Source organism: Colletes gigas, unplaced genomic scaffold (assembly GCF_013123115.1).
Source record: "Colletes gigas isolate AHSC1104 unplaced genomic scaffold, ASM1312311v1 Colletes_gigas_Sc00002, whole genome shotgun sequence".
NCBI lineage: Eukaryota > Metazoa > Arthropoda > Insecta > Hymenoptera > Colletidae > Colletes > Colletes gigas.
In genome coordinates this window covers 5,615,273-5,641,250 of record NW_025106631.1, presented here as the reverse complement: position 1 = coordinate 5,641,250, position 25,978 = coordinate 5,615,273, and the positions used below count along the sequence as shown (strand labels likewise).

Genomic DNA, 25,978 nt, shown 5'->3' with positions numbered 1-25,978 from the left:
GCCAGCTTTATTCGTTGCGATCAATCGAGGCGCGTGCTTCGGTGCCGCGTTTCAGGTGATGCCGCGTTGTGGATTCCTGACATCTCGACCGTACGTTCTACCAATGTATTTGGCAATCTGATCTCAGGTTCTCACAGGTATGGAGGAGGCAGTCTTGATCGGCGAGCCAATATGCGGCTCAATACTTACTGGTCTCGACGAACAAACGCCGTCTTCGCGGTACCGAGACCTTCTCGTCTTGGCGCATCTTCCAACGATTCGAATGCCGATAACGATGCGTCGTATGTATAATCTCCCTCGTATTGTCGACCTGCAACAGGGAGTTCTTTGTGGCCCTCATCACGGGCGACGGTTTCTTCGATCCAAAGTACGGATCCCGCGGATCCATTCCGCCCATGTCGGCGTTCACCAGGCTGTTGTGATGCTGGATGTCGGTGTGGGGATTGTACTTAATGAAGTTAAAACACTCTTGGCGACCGCGCGGATTCTTCATTGGCTTGCCAAACTTGTTGAACCCTAGAAACCGCGAACTGTTCTCCACGCTTCTGTACCTCAGATACGAACCGTTGTACTGCTCGTAGAACTGGCACCTGGGGCCCTTTTGCTTCTTAGGCTGCAATCAAACGTATACAGATTTTACTTAGTCCGTAGTCTACGAACTGATGAAGGTGTAAATGGCTAGACTTGAGATACGAATGTAGAATGATAGAGTGAATAAGTTTTTCCTTTGGAAGTATGCTCGCAAACGCTTCGTTTAGGAGATACAGCAATGATTCGTAAAATGAACGTCGCTCTGGGGTTGGCATGTTCATTTTTTATACAGCGATAGCGAACTTCACAGCGATATTATTGAGCCCCGGAGTCGCTTTTGGCCAGTTGGCGAGTTCAATTTACAAATCTGGGGTTCATTTTAAGAATCATCTCTGTATTGTCTTCTATATTTACAAGACTTTGGAACGAATAACATCGAAATATGTAGGGTAAAAGTAAGGGAAATCGGGGCAAGTTGATACGTTTTTCAGTTTTCAACTTTTCTAAATTTTATTTGAATTACCAACCTAATAAAATTATTCTTAAGTATATTTTGATCCTTTATTTTTGATCCCCTCGATCTTGATAGATGGATGCACCTTATAAAATCATTCGTAATTCTTTAATAATAATTGAGAAAGCTATTATATGTTTTGCTTCAGTAGTTTAGTTTAGTATGATATGATCCAAAATAAAAAATGAAAAAAATACACTACAAAATAAGTTTGAAAATATTTGAGTGACAAAGACACAACGTATCAATTTGCCCTAATGTGTGCCCTCTGCATATGCTCCATATATGCCTAAAGTTTCAGAATTTTAAGAACTTCCGGTTTGGAGATCATCCCTTGTTAGGAAAGTATTAGGTAGATGCGTATGAAATTTCGTATTTTGTGTATTTCCATATTTCAATTTGTTGTCGTGTATAAATTAATTCGCTCAAGACGACGAAATTACGTGAAATTATATCCACTAATTATTAGGCAAACAATTACCAAGCCAACAAGTTTCCCCTGCTTGTTGAAGCAAATATATCGCTGGCTCTTTTCCGCAAAGATGTATAATTTCCTACTGAAATCTTCGGACTGCGTCGTAAGTTTCTCTGAAACATAAACAGGAAAGAAACTCAATTATCAAATTGAACAAATAAATATTATTTTTTATTCTTGATATTATGTCCCACCAAGGTCTTAGTTATGTGCAATAAAAAACGTCAATCTTTTGGACAAGGAATATCTTAGAAAAAATAAATTGAAGACGACTTGAAATCGAATGGAACCTTTCAAAGACAGCCATTTGTTCGATGGATTGGAAAATTCACACTTTCGATTGTCCGAAAAAGTTGAAAAAAGAAACATTATCAGCCACGTTACATAGAAAAATGATTAAACTTGGGAAACAATTTCAAGTTGAAATTTTAAAAGGCTTCTTTTGACACCTTTGGTAGAAATAGCGTTAAAAATTATAATTCTATATCAATTGAGAATCTCGTGATTAGCAGAGAAGTCGATTATAGGGTGAAAATAATGTGATTTGGGAAAGTATTCAGAGACATCGGTTGTCGGGGATGTATGACAGAATGCAGTAGGCAAACCGTTTTGTGGTTCAGTATGCGAGTTGGCATATTTCCGAGAACAGATCTCGTCGCAGTTTATGGCGTGAGTTGTACCTACATCGATGTTCGGAGGCCCTCTTCCAGGCACTGTTCGGCACCGAGAAAAGAAGAAAAGGTTGGTTAAGCCTACCGCCGGGGCTAGTTGGTGCTAATGAAGGTGGCACAGACCGACCGGTGTGTACTTTTCCACTTAGCGGATCCTGTCATGCCTCGACCCCAAAGTGCACGTTGCGCTATGTTCAATGCAACGGCGTGTCCCTCTTTTTCTTTCACACCCGCTATTACGAAATTCTGCTGACCCGACGAGCAGGCGTCCTTTGTTCCGGATAACGAGAATAAAGGGCTAGGTGTACAGATGCACCACCCAAAGTGACCGTGCTCTCCACACGCGGGAAACCATTTCCTACTTTTCACGCGAAACGCACTTGCCATTCGTTTATTTCATTTTAGATCCGGTTGCACGACTCTTTTTTTATCGAACTGTTCTATGGGATGATTCGGAACATTCTTCGCGTTGTTTGAAAGCATTTACAGTTACTATTCTTATTAGTACTTTTCATTTATTTTTGTCGTATGTTGTTCAAGCAGTTTTATTTTTCATTCGTTTAAAAAACAGAAAAGAGTATATAAGAAAGAATAATATATATGTTTTAAAGGTTTTTATTCTTTTATTCAAAAGTAAATATCAAATCAAATATAATTTTACACTATAATAATGCAGAAGATGCACACAGATAAATTATCAAAAGAATATATACAAAGGAAAAGTAATAGATGGTCAATGGCAATTTTTTCCATCTATCAGATACGATATTAATGTCTATAAACTTTGGGTATTGACAAATCTAGAACATCGTTTAGATAGAATAATTTTTTAAGGGATAACTAAACTACTTTTAGATTCTATTCTGAATTTAGTGAGATCAAACCAGGACGATGACGGAAGAAATAAAACCAAACATTTATATTTCAGTATGATGTAATTCGAACAATTTACTTACACGTATGTTTAACGTCATTTACAGTGACAAGACTTTTCACTTTGCAATTAAAACAATCAATTCTGAATCTGAAATATTAAAATAAATTCGAGTTGATGAACGTGGTTACGAGAATAAGTGCCAAGATTTTAATTTACGCAGTTTCCAATAGTCTAGAAGCAAAGTTTCGTTTTCGCGGGCAATTTGAGGGGTTCGGTCTGGGCAGTGAACGCGTTAATGTTTCGACCCCGGGTTCCACGAAGGCTAAACGTTCTCATAGCGTAGAAACACGGACGGGAGTAACGGTATTTAATTTGCGTAGCGTCGAAAAGTCGGGAGGAAATAATTAATTTTCGTCTGCGTTACAAAATAACGTTCCTTAATTGATAGATGCTCGAGGGTAAAAGGTACGATGTCGCGATTGTGAGTTTTTCTTCGTTCGTTTGCGAGCGACACGAGTGTGGGTATAAGCGTCACGCGTAGAGAAAAGGAAGGAGGTAAGTCTGCAGGGTGGCCCATTTGCTGGAGCCTCGTTAAATTCAAGTGGTTCTCGTCGGGTGCCTTCCCAACATCGAAATCAAGAATGTCCCCGAACTGCCTCGTAAAGTCCCTCTTTTTCCCTCTTAGTTGCTCTCTCCTTCCCTCCTTCGTTTTCCTTTTACGTTTCTTTTTCTATCGCGGCCTGCTACCAGCCTTCAGGAACGAGAAAAAGCAAGAAAGGACTTAATCTGAGACTGTTTTCTGACAAACCTGCCATAGTCTATAGTCCGCGCCAATTAATTGCGGCACTTTCCTTAATTAATTGGATTCACCTTTCGCCGGATGTCTATCGTAATGGCATCATCCACGGTCAAGTGGGCCAGTTTCTTCTTGTTTTTTTCTGCCACTAAATACATCTTACTCCCGGAGTTGCGATAATTGATCGTTCCGCGATTGGAATCGATACGTTTTATACGAAATAACTTTTGTATTATTTGTCATAGCAAAAGAAAAACGTTTCGAAGAAATGTTGCATGATATTACAAGGCACGGTACAGGTTTCACTCCTCAAATTAACCCTTTTACAGTCATATTCACCTTTTTACGTTATAATTTAATCTGTTTCCAGACAAACTTGTTTTCTTAAGTTATTCTAAACTTAATATTTTATTGCGTGTATCTAATAATTTGTAAATATAAAATGATATTAAATTAACTTAAAATACTTATTTAATAATGTAAGTATAAATTCTCATCAATTATCACATAAGTAATTAGAAATAAAATCATAAAAAACGACAAAATTCTATTGCATTACATCACTTTCGAATTACCCAGGTTATTTTAATTTGCAAAATGGCGAATTTGATTTGCAAGATAATTATGATCTGTAAAAGAGTTAATTAGTTTTCTGTCATTTAAATATTTTCTCGCGGTCAACATAAACTTTCTAAACACAGTGAGTACGATTCGTCTTATATTAGGAAACAGACTGACAACGAGCGAACAGTTAATGAAAAATGATTTCTGAAAAGTAAATTTAATCCAGAGAAAAGATCGAAAATTCGTCGAGTAAATATACATATAGAATAAAAAATTTATTTTCGTGCAAACAGAGTTCGAATATTGCCCAAATTTTTACAACGAACTTTCCGAACAATCTGAATAATTTGACGAAGATTGTCGAGCGAATACGGAACCGTAATGAGCGTTATCGATGACAAAGTCCCGATATCAGTCAGAAATATGGGGGAACAAGTTCGAAACTATCGCCAGAAATTTCCTTCTTCCGGTTCGGAACGTCCGCTTTTCAATATGAAACACGACGTACCTGCGAAGAGCGTCGACGAAAGAAAGTACGACGATAACAAACCGAAACTAATACCAGTGGCTCGAAAGATGATACGTGCACGTTATTTGTTTGTTCCAGTTACCCATTACCGAACTCCTATACTTCCGATACCTAGTCGCCGTCGAAGCAATCGCGACGAAACTTCGACTGTTCCGTTTGAAACGACGGTTATCGTTATCAAGTAAGGGGAAGGGTGGTTCGTGCATAGAAGTCTGGACGACGACAAGTACGGTATTAGATATTAGGTCGTTCCGTAAGTTCGTGCCATTTGTCCTTTTCGGACTGTTGGAAAGGAATAGCAGAGTACGCGGGCCAGTTTGAACTTTGGGTAATCACGTATTTAATAACCTTTTACTGTGTCTTACAATAGACCGACGATCGTTACAGTAATAGATGAGAAAAAGAGGCTACTAATAAATTGATGGCGTCGTTGCTCTCTTATCGAGCCTACACAGGCTGCAGTAATGATTCTTAAAATGAACGCAAACACAGATGTTTACACAGTGATGTCATTGTCGTTTATTCAAAGGAAAAATTTATGAATTACATAACATTGAAACAACTTTGTTGTGATTATTTATTTTAATTTAGCCAGAATTTAATGCATCGTATGGTATTATATTATCAAATTTTTAAATAATTTTTAAATAATTTTAAAGAATATCTAAAGTTAATAAGCTGTCTTTAAATGCTGGTTGGCAGGACCTGACGAAGAAACCGAGCGTGTCGGCGGCTTTTCACAAAGCATTGTCTTTCACGGTGGGCTCTGAGGGAGATCCCCCCCCAAGTTGGGAAAGATAGAAATGTTCAACTAACGAATCCTGGGGTTCTTTTTAAGAATTATTACAGCAACGAGAGAATTTGTGATTTGGTAGAAGAGAAAGTCCTAAAATGAATATCACCCATTTTGTGTATCTCAATACTTCTTGGTAGATAAAAAGTTCGAATTAAAGTATTAGAATATTGAACATTCTAGTGAAAAATTAAAGAAAATTTATAATGTCTGTTTAGATAATAGTTTCCAAGGAAAAAGTGGGAAACGGGTTTTCAATTTCTAATAAAAAATTCGACACGAACTTATGGGATCACTTAATTAGGACATTTAACCGAAAAGCTAACAATATTTTGAACTGTTGTAGCTTTATAAAATCATTTTAAAGACAGAACCCTATACTTCCATGACCCTAACACGTTTTGTTACGACAAACTTTCTTGCAACTTGCTGACAAGCTACTACGTAATTGAAAAGTGATATTATTCCTCAGACTTCACGATAACGGATTCATGACGGAATAGTAAAAGTATACCAAGTATAAACGACTGTTACTGTAAAAACTATGACAGACTAATCGTTGGTTGTATAATGTCATTAAAGTGTAATTTCATTACAGTTGCCACGATACAATTACATGTAATTACACGTTGATTGCATAGTTTTCAAACGCTGTGTAGATTTATTTATTTATTCAAGTCGTGAGTATCGAGATTACGTCAATACATATTTCTCTCGTAATACACATCAGAAACTGCTAATATTGAAAACGTTTGCAAGTTTTTTTAGCAATTTCTTAGTTACTGCTTCCACCATCTAGTTCAATTTTATATTCATCACATTTCTTTTAAAATGAAGATTAGAATTATATTTTTCTGATATTACGTTTAATCGTAACATAATTAGAATAATGGAACAAATTCCAAAAATTGTACACTGTTTAAAATATTTTGTTTCAGTAAAATTGATTCATATTTCCTGTTAACAAGAGTCAACGTATAAAATAAAACAAGCACGCGTATTATTTTATTATTCCCGTAATAAACAGGTGTTTCGTAATTTTGGACTTTGGTCGCTCCAATGGCGACGATGCATCGCAATAAACGGTCGGAGCTCGATCGCGGAAGAATAAAATTTAAACGTAACTCGAGTCGCTTAACTCGTAACCGATTGATATTTTTCGTTAAAAAGGGGGATGAAGGAGGATTGGATTTATTTATGATATGCTCTCGTATTCGGCGAATGCGCGAGAAGATGAAACGAGGAGACGAGGAGGAGGCAGCTAAATTTTTCGCATCGGATCTCTGTCTTCGGTTCCCCGTGCTTCCTCTCCTCGCACGCTCTGGTTCTCTCTGATCGAAGCCGCCGCGAGATTAGAGGCTGCCAAATGAATTAAAAGCCAATTTTAATCAAAAGCGGGCACCGGCTTTTAGGCACGATTACCCCCGATAATAACTGGTAGGATGGGCCCTGCGCGTAAGTAGGAAAGAGCGAGACAGAGGGAAAGAAGAATGGATCCCATATATTACTTCTACGTGCTCCTCACGATACAGGAACCGATTCTTCCCTTCGTTATAGGTTCGCAACTAATAACTTCCTTCCATAGGAAACAAAATGGTCCCAAATTGCTATCCAAACTGACATTCTCTTACCTCCATACGAGGAAATTGCGAAAATCATCGCTACACGTGTTACAAAATTTTTCAACAAAATTGGACAGACTTTCGAAATTATTTTCGTTACTTTTCCCCAACCGATCGACTGAGAACCACTGGTGTGCCACAATTTCGCGATGTCGACGTTATGAAAGCTATAATATAACGCGAAAGCGAGCAGGCCAGTACCGACCGCGTAAGCAGAGGAACAAGGGAAAAGAGGGCAAAATAAGAGAAGGAAAGTATAACCGCGACTCTTGTTATAAGCCTGCCAGGTATAATAGCGATCCTGTCGTTAACACCTAAACGCGCGATTCGTCGGTGCACACGGGAACGGTTCGGTGTAACCGACGTCGATGCACGAGATTACAAACGAAACGCAAATAAAGGAACGCGCACCGGTTGTCACAGTACGGATGAAGGCTTGTGACAGGTGCAACCCTGATTTGCCCGACTGACACGGTAATCACGGCCTCTCGGAAACTAGAATAATTAAATTCCAGGCTGAAGGGTTATTGTTGTGGGCCCCGGTATCTCTCCTTTCGACGTCTCTTTCGTCAAAGGCGTAGCCAAGGCAGGACGATCAATTTAAAATTTAATTTTCATTGGAAATAAATCACGTGAAAACCGTGATACCATTGACTCGTGTATATTTTGTTTAACATTAACGATAGGTAAGAGTAAATTTTAATAAGACTGCAAAAATATTTGGAATAGTGGTATTATATTAGAAAGTAATTATTAATTAAGTTTTAGTGTAGCATTTTTATCCTTTTCTAGACAAAATTCTAATAAGCGTCCTTGTCTTCAATCTTTCTCTTAGGTTCATATTGTGAAGCAGAACTGCTCCAATAATCTCGGATTTAATATAAATCATTTCTCGCTATCGTTAACACGAAGGTACGCTATAGATAAACACAACAGATACGTTATGTATTAAGAACTATGCTTTGTCTTCCTGCAACACGTTGAATGCCAAACATGGCGACCTGACGAGTCGCGAGCACTCATCGTGGAGCAACTTTAAACGTTAATAACTTTTTAACGAAGCCTCGATCAACAAATGGGAATTCTTGATTTTCGTCTTATTTTGGCATCTAGAATCTCCCATTAAAATTTTAACAACCACTTGGTGGCTAAGAATTTCCATATTCGAGTTGTTTGCTAGATTTACTAACAGGCAGACCACTCCATGAATTTTGAAAGATTCGCTATCATAAACGAAGGAATCCGAATTGTTCTTGATCCGCGATTCGGTAACAAATGTGTACCGGGGCGGTCGTTAATTATCCATCGCGGTTTTATAGCGTATAAATCAACACGACCGGCGCGGTCGTAAAACAGATTCGTAAGGTCGAGGTGGCTAATTAACGACCGGTACGCAAACAAACAATTTTCTACGCGCGGCTAATTATCTGTCAAGTCCGCCGGGGCTCGCGGAGGAGGTATCCGCGGAGAGTCGTTTCGCCGCTCCGGCAGTCAGAATTCAAAGCCTTCAAGGACGCTCTCACGGTGTCTGAAACCCTCGCGCGAGGACGGTCCGTTTCGCGAGCGGAGCTTGAGTAATCGCCGGTCAGGAGAGGCTCGTTGTGCGGAGTAAAGTGCCGAGAGAGGCAGGAGATACGGTGTAACAGAAGGAAAAGGTGGAGGGCAGAGCGGCAGCAACGGTAGACGAAGGAGGTGGAAAAAGGTGGAAGAGGTGGACGAATGTGATGGATCTCGGGGAGGTGTAGACGCGGCGCAGCGTGCGGCGCGAAAACTGGCTCCTCTGTTTGCACAAGCCTTCTTCCCTCCTTTCAGACCTTCCTTCTCTCCCCTTCCTCGCGACCGGGAATCAGAAGAGGAGCCGCCTCGCACTCGCGCCGCGGATAAGGCGGACAGCTCGTTGCTGACACCGACCACGAACACATTCGTGGATTCGACCTTACCGCGAAATCCTCCTAGTACTCTCTGGCGCTAATGATCGCTGCCACGATGCCGGAAGCCCGGTATCCGGACATCCATAAGGCTCCGGAGTACCATTCGAACGTGCTCGATGCTCGAAAAGTCTCTGAGAAGTCACGAAGAAACGGAGGAACGTTCGCCAGTTGCGATGCTAGCCTGACCCGGGTCATCTGCTCCGTACTCTTGTAATTATGGGGCTGAGTCCATAAGTAATTGCACTTTTTCGTGCCAACTTTGCTCCTCTTTTTGAAGAGTTGCTGAACAACTTGGTCTGAAACGTGTCTTCCATTATTACGTGTAACCTTTTGCAAAAAAAGGAGCTTTGATGATACAAACGTTTGAGTCAACCCCTGAACATGGTCTTCATTTGTCTTCAATGTTTGTTCATTTACAGAGTTTAGGTCTCGAGACTAGGTTTGATGAATGAGAGTTTTTGTTTCTCTTGCAATTTTTCTAGTAGTCTGGTTGATTGCTTAAGTCAGTTATTCCTCTTTGACCCTTCTTTCCACGAAGTGTTTTCAGATTCTGGCTGAAGTTGTTGATTTTCATCCATTCTGTGTGACACTTCTGCTTGTACAGTTCTTTCGTACAGTGGACTCACGGAGTTTGAATAAAAGTACCAAGTAACATTTGATTAAACAAGAGATCGTCTATTGAATGAGCAAGATTCCAGCTGAGAAGGAAGAAAAACGAAAGAACGTTGGGACAAGAGTCCATGAGCTCCATCAGACTTCCAAAAGAATAAAATAAAGTCCATTTGCATCATTTGAAGAATCAAAGAATTGGACAAACCAAGGATCACTCTTGAAGACAGAGGACTATTATTACTAGGAATTCTTACTTCTGACATATAATATCAACAGAATAAACTCAACTGCACATTGACTGGAAGAATCAGACTGAAATTAAATGCAAGATGGATGTCTTAATTTTCTTAGGAATGTCTGAAAATTCGAAGATACAAAATCACCTGTCAAGTCTAACGACGAAGATCGATAAAAGAAAATTCTCGGTGTTTTCTTCCGTTTTCGTATGGTAAATAGATAAATTTGCATAACGTACGATTACACGTCCGATAACTGTTGCATTTTCCGTCAAAGACCAAGCACACCCGTAACTGTTTATGCAATTAATTATATTCATTCAATCTGTGCGACTCCCATTGGTGATATTTCAATGTCTCGCTTCCGAGATGCAACTGATAATATTCATGGGCAATTTGTCGTCGAATTACTCCTTTATACGTACCGATAAGCGAGGCTTGATAAATCTTACGCAGAGATAATCGTCAGAGCATTACGAGTACGAAACTTTCTCTGTAACTTCCATTAATACGTTGAACTCGATTTCTAGAAGAACGACCCTGAACCCGACTTGGCGGAGGCACGACGACGACGACGGTTCTAATAAATAAGTACGAAAACGAGTACAAGCTCCTTCCGACACAGTTAAAGACGAGATAAACAGTGTCTAGTCGAAAACAATCGAGACGAAACGAGACAACGGGACGCTGTAATTCATCGTGAGTTCTCGATGACCGCCTTCTTTTACTCCTTTCGTTCCTTCCTCTCCGTCTGCGTTCGTCGACTCCGCGGAAATAGAGCTCGGTTATTAGTTCGAAAAGATAAAACTCCGGCTAGAAAGGGGCTCTCGGTGGCGCTTGCTAGCAAAAGCGAACGAGATAAGCCCTTGCCCCCCACTTTGATCGATAAGAATCGCTATAAATTTAGATCTTTAGTGCCCCCAGCTCCAAACGTTTATTTCTTCGAGGAGCTCGCCACTCTTTTGTTCGGAACTCTTATTAAATCGGCTCCACACATTCTCCAATTTGATATATCCTGGTCGAAAACCACGCATCATTTTTATACTCGTTATTCCATCGTTGTGTAATTGCTTTGATCGGTTCCACCAGGTTCTTTATTCTTATTTGAATAATTTTAAGTTAATTCCATTTCTTAGGATCGCTGGCTCATAGCACGTATAGAAGACATTTTTTAAAAAATTTGAAAGATGCTCTTATTGTTGTCGATTCAAAAATTAATCCTCGCCTAGACTGTTTTAACTATCAACTTATAATCACGACAATAATTAACCCCCTAGAGTACGATTTAATTACGAGAAATTGTTCAAATGTATAGTATTCGATTATGGCAAGGGGTTTACAGAAAAAAAGAAATAAATTACAGATTGCTACGTTATCAACAAACGGTACAACGAACGAGTTTCCAACTGCGGATAACATCGATCCGTATCGCGTGACACTTTTGGTCTTTGCGATTGGTTCGTACGAGGAGGGATACGTGGAAAAATGCACCGGGACAAACATAACAGATAGATTGCCAACGGGGTCAAAAATCTGATTTTAGTTTACATTTTTCGAGGAATCTGGACCATCGTAATACGAGTGATTGAAGGTGGAGGGAACGGAGAGCCCCCCTCTTGCCCCCGTGCCTCCTCACTTGGAAGTTTACCAGCTTCCTACAATACATTCTCTTCTTCCGCTTTTAGCATTATAAAAGGTTTAGTGCATTCAAGGTGACTCACATGTATTTTGATAAATTCTGTTTTGGAAACGCGGGAAAAGTAACTGTTTTCATCAATCAAAATTACTCTACAATTATACTTGCATGAGATATGTGCTTTGGTCTTTCTATGTGTCTTGATTTTTGATATATTTCAAATTTCTACGAAAAATAATTCGTGTCTTTAACATTGTTTCTATTAAAGGTAATGAACACACACCTTTTAGAAGTTCAACTTGAAATTATTTTCCTTGACTCTTTGGCTTTATAAAAATATTCTTTGTTCGACAATTGTTTCCACAGTTAATTGTTTCCAAATGCAACGGTATCGAAAGACACTTCTTAGACGAAATAGGTGTGCATAAAACAGGGGTAGAAGTAGTGTTAAGATGTTCCTCGTGTATTCTAGGTCAGTGTAATTAATTACAGTCTTACTTACGATAGGGTGCATTGTGATCATCGCGTCCTATGGCATTGATTTTGCGGGCCATTACGGTAACATTGCCGCTGCTGCAAGTCGAGTAGAGACTCACGGAGCGCACCATTGCCGGCACCGCCCCGCACATCACCACCTGTAATCGTAAACACATTTGCTCTATACTAATCGTTCGCCAAAAGCTACAAACTTCAACGAAAATGCTACTAAAATTCGTGTGCTTTTCGACGAAAAAAATTAGGCGGAGAAGTAACATTTATATCTGTCGAAGACTCTATTATCTGTCGAAATCTCTATTTAGAGATTACGTTGAAACTATTAGGTATACAGGATGAGTCAATAATCTTGTTATTTGTTAGGTTTCTTAAAAAATGTTTCGACAGATTTTTTTCGTAATACTAAAAGACTAGCAAAGTATATGATTTATAAGCGAAATATGAAAATAAATGTGACCAAAATACAAGCAGAAATCAAACTTTATTCGCGATCCAGGTCACACGTCTTCGTAGCACGGTCTACTGTTTTGTTTAGCATAATTCTATTATTAGCTTAGGTATCGATTCAAATAAATTTGCAACAATATCTTGAAACTTGAGCACGTGAGGTATTTACTTTTTATACCAAAACACTTGCAAACACGTCCTCTGTGACTTGCATCGAAATTTAATTATTTGTTTAATTTTACATTAACGAAAAAATGGTTTTTTTGAAGTAAAAGAATAATTAGGTTTCGAGTGCGAAAAAATAAAGAAAATCCAGAAAATCCAAGGTCCAATAGGAGGAAAATACAAACACAAAAGAAAGTAGACAGAAAAATAAAGTATAGAGAAGTATGTGTATGCATTTATTGTTTACATAAAAGAGACAATAATAATTCTTTACTTAATAATATAAATATCTGAAACAGTGGTCTTATGTGCATCCAAGTCCAATTTACATGCTCGATCATTATAAACAACCTCAAACATGCAAAGTAAGCCATGTAATATGACGACTCAAAATAATTCTCAAATATAAAGGATATTTGTTTCACGAAAAAATCTTTTCAATAAAACACGATTTTCAAGGGGAAATTTAGTACTTAAATCAGATTCTGGTTGCTTTAGTTTTGCCACGAGATGATAATTTATCCAAATTCGCGAAGAAACAATTCAAACTGTTCCATTTCTTTCAAACCACCTTCCAAGATCTCTCATTATAGTCTGTGACGATAATTAACAGGCTAACGGAGTTCCGCAAAACGAATAAAATTGATACTAACGTATTCATTTTATAGTGAAAACCGTGTAGGACCGATATCTGAATATTCATAGAACGTTGAATTTAGCGGTTTCGCGTCGAGAAGCGGTTCGAAGACGTCGTATCGAAACTCTCGCGGAAGTCCCCGGTGACACGCAATAGTTTTTGTGTGAATCGTGTGGCCATCAAAGCGTTAATCAGCGTGAGAGATACACGTTCAAGTGTTTTCGGAGTCATGGCATTACACGTCCTAACGATACGGTCCTTCATGTCTTCGAGTGTCGTTCGTAGCTCGCGATAAACTTCGTTTTTTAGATGCCCCCCTCCGGAGAAAGTAATCAACCGGCGTCTAGTCGGTAGGTCGAAGTGACCATGAAATTTGTTCTTCGAATCCAATCTATCGATTGTGTCTTTGTAATGATTGTCGTGCTTGACCACAACAAGCAAAACTAGTCTTTGTTTTGATACTGTATCGTTATTGTTTGGTAAGGTACGTTTGTTGATGAAAGTGCCAACGTCTCAGAGAAAAAGATGGAATGTTATTTCACTAACAATCCTTAAACATTCAGGTTGTGGGGGTTCTTTTTGAGATTAAACAGAACTTCGAATAACTAATAGAATTCTACTGAAAAAAGGAAACATGAACTTGGAACCATCGAGACGTCTCCATTTTTGGAGCAGACACATTTTTTATTCCGTCGTCTCTTCGCATGATTATGGTCCTGTTTGATATTTTCTACACTAATCGTCACACTTTAATCTTTCTATACCGAAGGGGCGAGGGGAAGACTCCAAGAATAACTGTTTTCAAACACGAATAATGTCTCTTTCTCCACTCACAGCTATTAAAGATACGAGACTCTTAAATTCGACTGAGATAAGATATTTGATATAATACAAGATATTAAATAAACTTTTAATATCTTACAAATTCTTTTGTCGGTCATAACATGTGCTCCATTGAACCAAATATGTTGTTTCTCTGACATTTCTCAAGGTCATTTTATTGCACATAAATGAAGATTTAAAAACGTTGATTCGACTTTAAAATCTCTCCCACTACGGCCGATATAAAAATAATATATCGAATAATTTTTGTAAAATTTTGTTTATAATGTTCCATCATTTCAGTTCAAGGAAACACAATTAATAATGAACATTAAAAATCAGGAACGAAAGGATGCAGATTACGATGCTCGTAATCGGTTTTTGTCGTACCTTTCCCAGTTGTAAATATCGATCTGTTATTTTTTAGCGTGCAGCACGGGACGCAGTAACTTATAATAACCAAATTAAAGTTTTATATGCATTCCCGGAAAGTCAATCATTATTTTACCGCGCAATAAACGACGCGATCCGGGGGGAAGAGATCCCCGCAGTTCTCAGGATTTTTGAAAAGACGCGAAGACACATGAATTCGCGCGTGTTTTCGGTTCGACGACCGAACACGGAATCGTTAAAGGAGTCACAACTCTTTCACGACCGCGAACAAGAACATTTTTACGGGCGATTAACAAATCATAGCATCGAATCATCCGTCGAGTCGTTCGCCGGGTTTCTTTTTGCGGTTCGTCCGCGGGAGTAAAAAATGCACGGTATTGTAAAAAGACAGAGGAACGTCGTTAGAGCGGAGACTACAAAAGATGGATACCGATGGCGAGGTTTGTTAACGAACGAACACGGACTGTCCATTAATGGCCACGAAGTGTGGCGTCTTTTTTAGTTTTAGAAGTGGCGCCGTACCGATGTTACGACGACCAGACAAACATTTCCAGCGCGTAAGTACTATACGCAAATATTCTGTACGCCTTGGCGCTTGTTTATTCCCGGCACGACGAAATGATGCTTTCATATTTTCTTCAGAAATGTCAACGAAATCAAACTCTCTGCACTTTGAAGAAAGATTGGATAGGACTGGATTAATTCATAATTATTTATTTATTATTTTTAGTGCAAAGTATATTTCAAAAAGTAACTTTCTCTAATATACAAAACACTTAACCCTTCGAGCATCATAAAACGATGGGACAAACGAAAATATTCAGATTCCTTGTGCAAAACGAAATCGAAATGTCTTTTGTCATTTTGCAATTCGCGGTTTCGTTATCGAGAAAATAAAAAGATAAAGTTTCGAACGCCTTCGAGTTCGTGAATCGAGTCTGCGCATGCGCGCGATCAGCTGGCTGCGGATATCACTAGCGCGCGCCATGAATTCCATCGATAAACTTTAAGCGTTTAAATCTCGAAAAGGAAGCCTCCAATCGTAAAATGGCAAAGGGCTTTTGGATTTCTTTTTGTTCAAGGAATTTATATGGAAGTTTCAAAACAACAATAGTAAAAATTATTTACAAGCGAAAAACTCCTACGTGTGCACGTGTATGATTTTAACTGACATTTGCTGTGTAAACTGTCACATAATTTCGATAAAATCATCGATAATAAATCTTGCAAAAGAACCTTATCTGATAGTTCCAATGTGGGATGATTATATTATAAAATGATCAAACTTCGAAGTTCAAGTCTTTAACGGAAGATTTTCACGTAACATACACTAATTAATCGATAAAAAGGATCGACATAACAAAATTATTTTCTGTCATTTGAAGATGTCTTCTTTTATCTCTAAACAGAAACACACCAAATTGAGAATAGTCTTTCAAAAAAAAAAAAATTCGTAAATATCAGTTATTTTTCGAACTGTCACGCGAGAATCCCACTTAAAAGTTGTGTTGCGGACAGGTTCAATTATCTCGAGAACGGTGGCGTTTAGCAGAGCCATAATTGATTTCGAATAGAAACGGTGGCTCGGTGTATTTTCAAGAGGTTTTCGAACTTCTAAATTGGTCCCTTTAAATGTCATCGAAGTCTTCGGTGGGCAATTGTAGAGACTACTTGTTAAATTGACTTTCAGCACGCGATCCTCCCGAAGCTCGACCTCTTCGTGCAACGGGTATCTTTGATCTGACCTAGTCACCGTTCGTACACAAAGATCTGGCACGTATCCGCTTACGTATCCATCGAATAATGTAAGTATGTAAGTTTACGGATTCCGCACGAACGCGGCCAAAGCCCTCGTTCAAATTTTACACGGCTCGTTAAAGGCACTGTAACTGGGTCAGCGGTATTTCCCTTAAACTATGGATACAACGTGAAAACATTTCAGACGACTGGTACGCTTTTTTAAATGTAATTGTGGGAAAGTAGAACGAACGTTATCTATCTTTGATACACGAATAGCCGAGGGTTATATTCGGAGTTCGTTTTTCCATCGTGAAAATTCATACAACGTACGTCAGTCGAAATGGTACATCTAAGTTATTTTTACTATTGTGTGTTCGAGCCAAAGTGATTCTTTATTAACACATCAATGTGTATTCTTTCTATGTATACTAGTTACCAACTAAAAATTCTGTTTAGAGTATCAAGAATCGTACAAATATATTGATTGCTGAACGATATTTTACTTCATTTTGTTTCAGGGATGTTTCATAATATTAATGTCTGTTGATTTGAGTGGCATTTGTATTGCAACTTTTCATAAAGCTTCTTTTGTACATTCATCAAGATTATTATTAAACTAGCTCTCTGTTTGTTTAAAACGATGGGGTAAGACAAAACATATAAATTTCTCGAGCAAAAAGGAATCGAAAAGTCCTTTGCCATTTTACGATCGGAGGCTTTGTTTTCGAGATTTAGACGCTTAAAGTTCATCGATGGAATTTATGGCGCGCGTCAGTTCGCGGGCGCAAAAACTTTAACTTTCTATATCTCGATAACGAAACCGCGGATCGCAAAATGGTAAAAGACATTTCTATTTCGTTTTGCACAAGGAATTTGAATGTTTTGGTTTGTTCGTTTTATGATGCTCGAAGGGTTAAGTGTTTCGTGTATTAAAGAAAATTACCAGCACGACTTGATGCACATAGACTTTACTAACTTCGAAATCGATTGGAATTCTTACACACAAGAGCAAAAGTGAAATAGTAATGTTAAAATTAATATTAAGTTGTGTAATAGGTTCGTTCGCATCAATGGCGGTACTTTAATATATACCATTTGATAAATTAAAAGCAACCATATAATTTCTTAATATAACCATTGTTTCTATTTAGAAAACAAGCTTCAAACAATAGAAAAATACTATTTAAAAGAATTAACATGTTCCAAAAATAATATTTGCTTTTTTCCATGTTTAAGGAAACGTATTAAAAATTAGGAATGAAAAAAAGGCGACAATACTTGTAGTCGGTTTTTATCGTTGTAAACACGGATGTAACAACTCAAAATAATTAAATTAAACGTTCTGAGTTCGAGTTCTATAGAAAATTGGCAGTATTTAATATTGAACGAACGGGTTACACAACCCAACAGTAGGAAATAAACATATCGTGTGCAGTTACTTACCATCAGGAGGCACAAAATCTTCGCTAAAACGGCAAGCTGTGGTAACCTGCAACAATCAAGAATACACGTGTTAAACGTCAGTCCCTTGGTGCTCGGATTGAAATTAAAATTACAAGCTTTCCGTAAATATTTTTGGGGAGAAAGGCCAATTTTCGTTCCCCAAAATTGCATCAAGGCAGCCACAGTCGCGTCTATTATAATTTTAAATGAATTCTTCGAGTGCAAAGGGTTAACAAACTTTAACCCTTACATTAATATTACATTATCTGAATGTTACTTCACGATTTATGAACAGCCTTCTCTATTATATTATTACATTTCGAGTACACTTACTGACGAAAGTTAAGAAACAACATGATCGTTTACTAATTTCTATGTATCCTCTATTTTCTAGGATACATAGAATGAAACTAAAATTAGCATAGTATGATAACATTTTATTTTGTTTTTTCAATTCAATTGTAGTCTTTATATCGATATAGGAAATGTTATTTTACTATTATTTTTAGTTTCAAGCTATAGATCCTGAAATTAGTAAACGAATAACCCAGACCTAACCCAGACCTAACCTATGTCATCTTTTAACTTTTATAAGTGTACAATGTCGTCCAATGTAACTTCATCAAAATAAAACAACGAGCAACAGATTATCTTTTGCGGTTTTCGTTTTGCATCGCTTGGAAGTGCCATCGGTCTTATTGGAAGATCCTGTACAACGGAACCTAATCGTTCGCGATCTCCGAATGATTAATGATATTCAAATAAATTTCGCGCGATTACCTAGCACGGTCCCATACGACGGACATTACTATTAGCAGCGGTACAAATTGAAAGCACGGTACGCGGCGGATCGCCTCTGACAGATAAGGAAAACATGTACGAGATAATTAGCGGTGGAAAGAAATTATGGCCGACAAATTGCAACGTGCGGCTAGTTCACGATTCTATCTTCATTCCGATACGTTGATAATATTTCTGTAATTAACGGAATGACAAAATACTGTTGTTCGTGATCTTCCTCTTTTAACGCACGCTCGTAAGAAAGTACTTTGCATGTTATAGAGCAAACCGGTACTCTTAGATGCCATTAATGGGCACGCAACTGTAGTACAAACACTCTGCAGTTTACTCGAAAGTTTATGCCTGTCGAAAATTCACTCGACGTTCGAGTTGAACAAGTCTTGCATTGATAATCTAGTGTGCTTCATTCAATATAAATTCACGATATTAGTAACGATTTGGCGATAAGATTGTTTTCATTGAATATTTCTAAATGTTCTTAAACGTTTAAGAAAGTTGTTTAAATTGTACAAATTATGGTGATTTGATTTTCATTGACGGTTTGTTAGTATTTATTTTAAAGGGCAGATCCTGGTTTATTAGATAAAGCTTGAAGGAATTGATTGTGAGTAAAAATGATTAGTCAGTCTGCAGAATAATGTGTTTTTTATTAATTAGAATGTCAGTAAAATTGGAGGAGCCTTAACGGGATTTTAAACCCTTTCCATAAATTTTCGATTGACAATTGTGCACAAAAAGTTCGATCTTTAGGAAAATTTACAGTAGACTACCTTTTTAAGAATATCAGAAGAGATATTAATATTTTAATTAACTATCAGACAGGGAAATCGGTTTCAACAAAACACGATGGCGGATCTTGTATCGATTGCATTCGACAGAATAACGATCCAATACACATATACATAAAAATTATTTTAGACAAAAGTTTACCCGAGAGAACGGTTGCAAAAAGCACACAAAATCGTATGAAAGCGTAAAAATGTATGGAATGGCCCGAATCCGATCGGGAACATATGGTCGGAAATATTGCTAAAAAACATGGAGCAGAACCGTATCGATATTTCTCGTCTCGCGCGAAGAATCTTCGGAATTTGAAAACATACATGACGGATAATAAACATAAACGATGATCCGTGAGAAACTGATGGCAACTCGCCGTGTAATTTTATATCGAATCGTTATCGAACAATGTTTTTCCACTTTCTACGATCCACTTTCTCGTAGATCGGATGTAGCTGCGTTTTAATCACTCTGGCGAATTAAAACATCGTGTTATTTTCTTCTAACGATGTCGTTGATTTACGACAGCAGGGAGGAAGAAATCGGGAAACGTTGAAATTAAGAGTAATGACGGAGAACGCCGTGGATTGTAAATAATAACCCAGTTGCGTACGAGCTGCGTGCGGTAAGCCGCTAGGAACAGAACTTGCGTAATACGAATGCATCTCGTGTTACAGAACACAGGTGAACAGCAGCAGCCGCGAACGGTACCCGTGACGCCCGGGTGAACGTTCATTACTCGTTCGGTTTAATTCAGCCGGGTTATTGGCTCGTTGGTGGATCAGCGAGGTGGACCCAAACGTTCCTTTCTTTTGCATCATCCCGCCTACCTCGTTCGTATGCATTTTGATGCGTTGGAAGGAATTCCGTTGGCACGCCAAACCTCTTAAAACGCTTACATTATTTTGCCCGCGTCAACTGAATCTTTGTAGGGGAACGATAGCAAACTCTGCCCACCGAATTCCCTCGTAATTGTTACTTCACCATTCGATATTTCGTTGCTGCTCGATCCACCGTTACATTTTTCCCAAACCTTCCCCAACGACTTAAACTATTGGGGCTTCGAATACAAATACAGTGAAATTATCAAGAAACCTGGTAGTAAAATGAGAAATAAGAGAATAGATCCGCCATTTTAAGGGTTTTTAAATCGTCCATCTAATTTTTGTCTACAAAAAATTAAAATCGCATTATATGATTGAAATTTATACACACGGATATACTGTTTCACATTTCCTTGTTTGCTGTGTGACAGAAATTTTAGAGGTATCCAGTGTGTTAAATTTAATTCGCCAGCAATTTTCAGGAGAATACTATGTAGCATGAATTTTTTGTTGGAGAATCAAGTGTATTTTCAACGTATTTTAATTGTCGTTTTTCGGTTTTCTTTTCTGTAATTTTCTTTGTAGGATACTGACTTTAATCAACGAAAATCTTAATAATTTTCATTGAAAATTTTGAGTTTTAAAGTTTTTTTTTTCTACTATTATTTATTAAACGACAGAAACTTGTTGATCCTTCATTTTTGTCTACTTTCCTCCTACATTCTTCGGAGTGTTTCAGTGAATTTTGTCAGAATTTTCCATTAAAAGTGTGTTGGAAAAAATAGCAATAGTGAAATAAATAACGAATCTTACGAAATTTTGATTCTTGTTATAATAATCGCAGGAGTAAATTGTCCCCCGTGGTTCAAGTCGTGCACGGATGTGGTGTGCGAGTGATAAATGTCGCGTATACGATGAAATGTCGGCGGCCTTAGAACTCGTTATCCGAAATGACACTCGACACAGATTATGTAAAATTTAGATGTTATATTCATATTGCAGATCAAGCCTGTCCACGCGCCGTGACACGTGTCCAAGAGCCTCCACCACCCTGATCCTGTCGCTGTAGTGTGACAATCGTGAGCATGCGTAGAGAAACAGTGACACGCGTGAAACGTGTGACTAATATCGACACTTCCCCAGAGATACCGATACCTTCATTTGTTTCGACACGGCGTCGCTAACACGCGAGTGATTTCGTTCGATTTAAGAAATAATTTATTTCCAATTGTTTGGTTACAATAAATTTAGTTACAACTTTGCCTTCGTGGTTCCTCGTTTCTCTTTGCTTTAGTTTCTGCCATCGTTTGCAATCTTCGAGTATTCGAACTTAGCAGATCCGAGATTTCGATATATCCGAATCGGAAGATTCGAACATATTACGATCGAACGTTTAGTGTAGAAAAAAGGCAAAGGGAGCAAAAGAAAAAGATAAAGTAAAAGACTATGTCTATATTTATATTATTTATATACGAATCATATTTGAAACATTCGGATCTTTCGAGTTCTCGTTCTCGGATCAATTGAATTGTACTCCCTTCCACTCTCATAAAAGTGATAGGAGAAAAATTCTTCAAAGCTGACGAAAAATTAGAAAGAGTCTTTAGATTCGTATAAAATATTATAATATATTACTTAAATAACTGATTTATTTATTTTAATCGATTCAAGATAATTTAGATAAGATCGAAGGGGTTGAAAGACAACTATCGAATGAATTAAATAAAAACTAATAAATTTGGGGTCTTTCATAAACACCACGTGTTCATCTAAACGTTAAATGGAAATTGAAAGGTGAAAAATGTTGCAACAAATTGTTTTTTTATATGAATGACTATAATTGCAACATTTTGTACTTCACTTTCGACTGAAATTTTGTTCACTATTAAATAAACAAAATACAAATTTTTTTTGCAGACTTAAAAGTTAAAGAAGGAAGTTAATAATTGTAACATATGTAAAAATTGTAATAATTGTAACATATGTAAAATTTGTAATAATTGTTTAACCTATAATTTAACTAGATTACTCGTTTCGTAAAAATGAAAGAAAAATTATTCAATGACTTTATTCCCAACTTTTCTGCATTTTTATAATTTTTTCCGACGCCTTGATAAAGAATGTGTTGCAAGTTTGAAATTGAAACCGAACGAAGGCTTCTTGCAACATTAAAAGTAAGAAATGTGGTACGAACAGTGCGTATAGCAAACGCGACGGAGGTGGACAGCATTAAATACATATTAATTAAGAAGTTGATTATTCCGAATACTGCGTTATTTACGTCATACGTTTTTTTCTTCTCTTTCCATGTGGGTTAATGAAGGTACACGTTTCGATCGTAACGTTAAATTCGCGCGAAGTCTCGTTCTGTGTATTTATCATCCGACATTCGGTACACTATACATCAAGTCATAATGTACAGCGGGGCATAAAAAACGCAGTCGACTCGAGTTTCGTGGTTTAATTGCAGTACCGCGTAAGCTTTGAACGAATACTTGACCGACTACAGAATGCTCGACGTCGTGTTCCCGAACGTTTCTTAAAAATTAATTTCTTTCTGAAAAGGATTCTGGAACGCAATAGCGTCGCAATTTTGCAATTACATGCGTATTAACAGCCACGAGAAAAATGTTAGAAGAGTAAACAAATATGAAATTATCATAGTTCGCGAGACAGAAATTCTCGGTTATGGTCAGTGTCAAGTTGTATTGTGTTGGTTTCTCAAATGCAGATTCAACCTTTTCACCAAATTTTACAATTTAATTTTCGATAATTGAATTAACTTCGAATCCCTTTTATTTTTTTGCATTGTTTACATGTATAGCTTAGGAGGTATCTGTTGTTTTATGTATTGTGAGGATTTATGGCAAGGACGAATAGAGATTTGGAATGGATCGTGATTCTGGAATGCAATGAAATAGCATCGACCTTGTAATACAATTTATGACATCACGCTAAATTCTGACGGTGCAAAACATTTGAAACAAACATTCGAAGTAGCGTTTACCCTAAAAATTAATTATTTTTTATTTCTATGAAAGTTTCTATGAAAAATATTAATTAATCTGCTTACAAAGCAAACGTTCATATATTTCTATCCTTTTTCTTTGCATGGTAAAATACATGTACGAGTTGTACAATTTATTGTATGCTAACAAAGAGTAAACACTGTTATCAATAATGTTGATAACAATTGACAATAACTGAACGTAAACAACAAATTTTTTCATGGTGGATAACGATTGCCAACAGCCAAAATAAAATTTCGACCGTTTTCACCGCGAAACGAAGAAACGTGGGTGGTGGAAATATATTTTTCTTCATTTTGAACGAGTTTATGGTAAAAATTTTGCTTGATAAAAACGCTACCGATTCGAACACCGCGGTATACGTCATGGAAATCCTCGGAATGGCAAAGTTGCCCCCGTAGACTCACCTTCGCGTTCGACCTCGAGGAGGACTCTTCTCATCAATACTAGAAATACTGGAAATACTGGATTTTTCACGGAGAACGTGCTGTCGCGTGTTACGACTGGTGCCACATAGTCTGCGCCGTTAGAAATTTTCCTCGTTACCCTACCCGCCCCCCCTCCCCGTCGTGACTACCGCTGAAATACTGCCGCTTAAATATTTTCTTCGTTATGTAACGGCCGCTGAGAAATTTAAATTTAAATGCCTCTCGATGAATACCCATATCGAGCTACGATCAAGCATTTTCCATCGACCAATTCGATCTGTTATGTTGGCATGATGATCCGCCAGATTGAACAATAATTAATGTATTTTAAGATCGTTTCACGACGATGGAACTGATTTTCATAAAACATTTGATGTAACTTTACTGTTAGGAATGCTACGATGTAGGATGTATAGTACAGGCCACGATATAGCGAGGTCGTAAAGTAAACGTGTTTCGGTAAAACAAACGAATCAGGGTGTGCAACCGTACAAAGAAATCTTTGATCCAACGTGAATGTATTTTAATTTAGAATATATCGAAGCAAAAATTCTTCGATTTGTTCCTATTTACAACTCATATTTTTCTCTAATTTTTATTACTTTATTCACAACCTTTCTAGGTGATTTATTATTTATTTGTTCCTTGATTAATTCAAGAATTCATCGGTGGAATTTTTGATATTTATTAAAATGTATTAATATCTTGTGTATGTCTTTTTAAATGTATTAAGAGTTTACCATATTAGTATGCATGTATTTTACCAAGCAAAGAAAAAGCAGATTAATAAAATAAAAGATGTAGTTCGATATTTTTATTTAACGTTCACGTGTCTAAATATTTAATATCGCATAGTATGTTCTACATTTAATTTTACGAACGTGAATTTTTCCAAAAGCAGTAATTAAATTTTTATAAAAAAATTCAATCAATTACATAGAAAATTAAATAGAAAATCGTTTCAAAAGACCATGAAATTTTACTTTTTACTTTTATAAAATTTGAATTTGGATCGAACGAACCCTGGGAATCGATTATCCGAGGGTAAATTCAGCCATAACTCACCGATTCGCCGTGAACATATCTGCGTGTCACCGGTTCGAAGTACACGTATCATCTCAATCCATGTATACAGTAAGTTCGACGAATCGTGACACTAATCCGGCTCAGAGATCGAAATACTCTCTTCTATCGTTATGCTCGAGAGTTCACGGATCGACTGATTTTTCATCAGAACGACACGATCTACAGTTGATAAATGCCACGCGCTAGAATGCACGCGTTATGATTAATGGGCGTCCCGAACGATACACAATTCCAAACACTTACGAACGACACCCGATGGTAACAGCATCGATCACTCGACCGATCCACCGGGAACTGATTAATCCTTCCGTCGAGCACCGTCGATTTAAACAATCGAGACCTAGTCGAATCGTAACAGGTACCGCGAAATCTGTATTCGACGATACTCGAGCGAATTCTTCTATGATTGCGCGCGTATCGGAACTTCTCAAGAATTCGCCCGGATTAGGCCAGATTACGGATTACGGATTACGGATTACGTCGTATCAATGTCAGTCGCCTCGTAACACCGACGCAATGGATGAAAATTGGTCGCGTGCAACCAGGCGAGTGGATCTTGATTAAAAGGCTAATTCGTCGCGAGAATTGAAACGCTGATCCGGTGGAGGGTAGTTTTCTCTTCGACCCTCGAATCGATCGTCACGGGGTACGGTTTTACGTCGACGAACAGTTACGCGGGCGAGTGTCGCGCGCTACCACAGTGCAGATCGCCGATCAGGGTCCCGAATAAACCGGAGCACGAGTCGCGGAGAGTTTGTCGTCACCGTCGTGAGATCGACATGGTGAATGCCACCGAGGATACAATCCGGCGTGACATCCCCAGCCACGTAGGAACTCGTCTAAAGGGGATTTTAGTGGGGATATTTGTCGCCTGCCGCGTGAAAAACTGCCAACACTTGAATAGGCCCCGACGCTCCGATGAAAAACGCGGCTACCGAAGCCGATGGCTCTCAGCTGGACACCGCCTGTCGGCTAGATGCCCTGCGTGGACGTGGACAACGATACCTTCATCCGATCTAACGAGCAAATTCGTTCTACGCCTCTCCCTAAAAAACTATGCTACCATGATGACGTTCTTCGATTGAAGGGTGCTCTAACCTG

At 38.0% G+C, this 25,978-nt stretch overlaps 1 protein-coding gene across 1 annotated transcript; it reads right to left on the bottom strand.

Moving 5' to 3' along the window:
- Nucleotides 1-178: 178 nt before the first annotated feature.
- On the bottom strand, nt 179-25,888 carry LOC122402064 (fibroblast growth factor 18-like). The gene is made up of 5 exons (XM_043404580.1): nt 25,869-25,888; nt 17,930-17,975; nt 12,290-12,422; nt 1,527-1,633; nt 179-613 (listed from the first exon to the last, which is right to left on the bottom strand). Exons 1-5 carry the CDS (start codon nt 25,886-25,888, stop codon nt 179-181), a joined length of 741 nt encoding a protein of 246 aa, XP_043260515.1.
- Between the last annotated feature and the right edge of the window lie 90 nt (nt 25,889-25,978).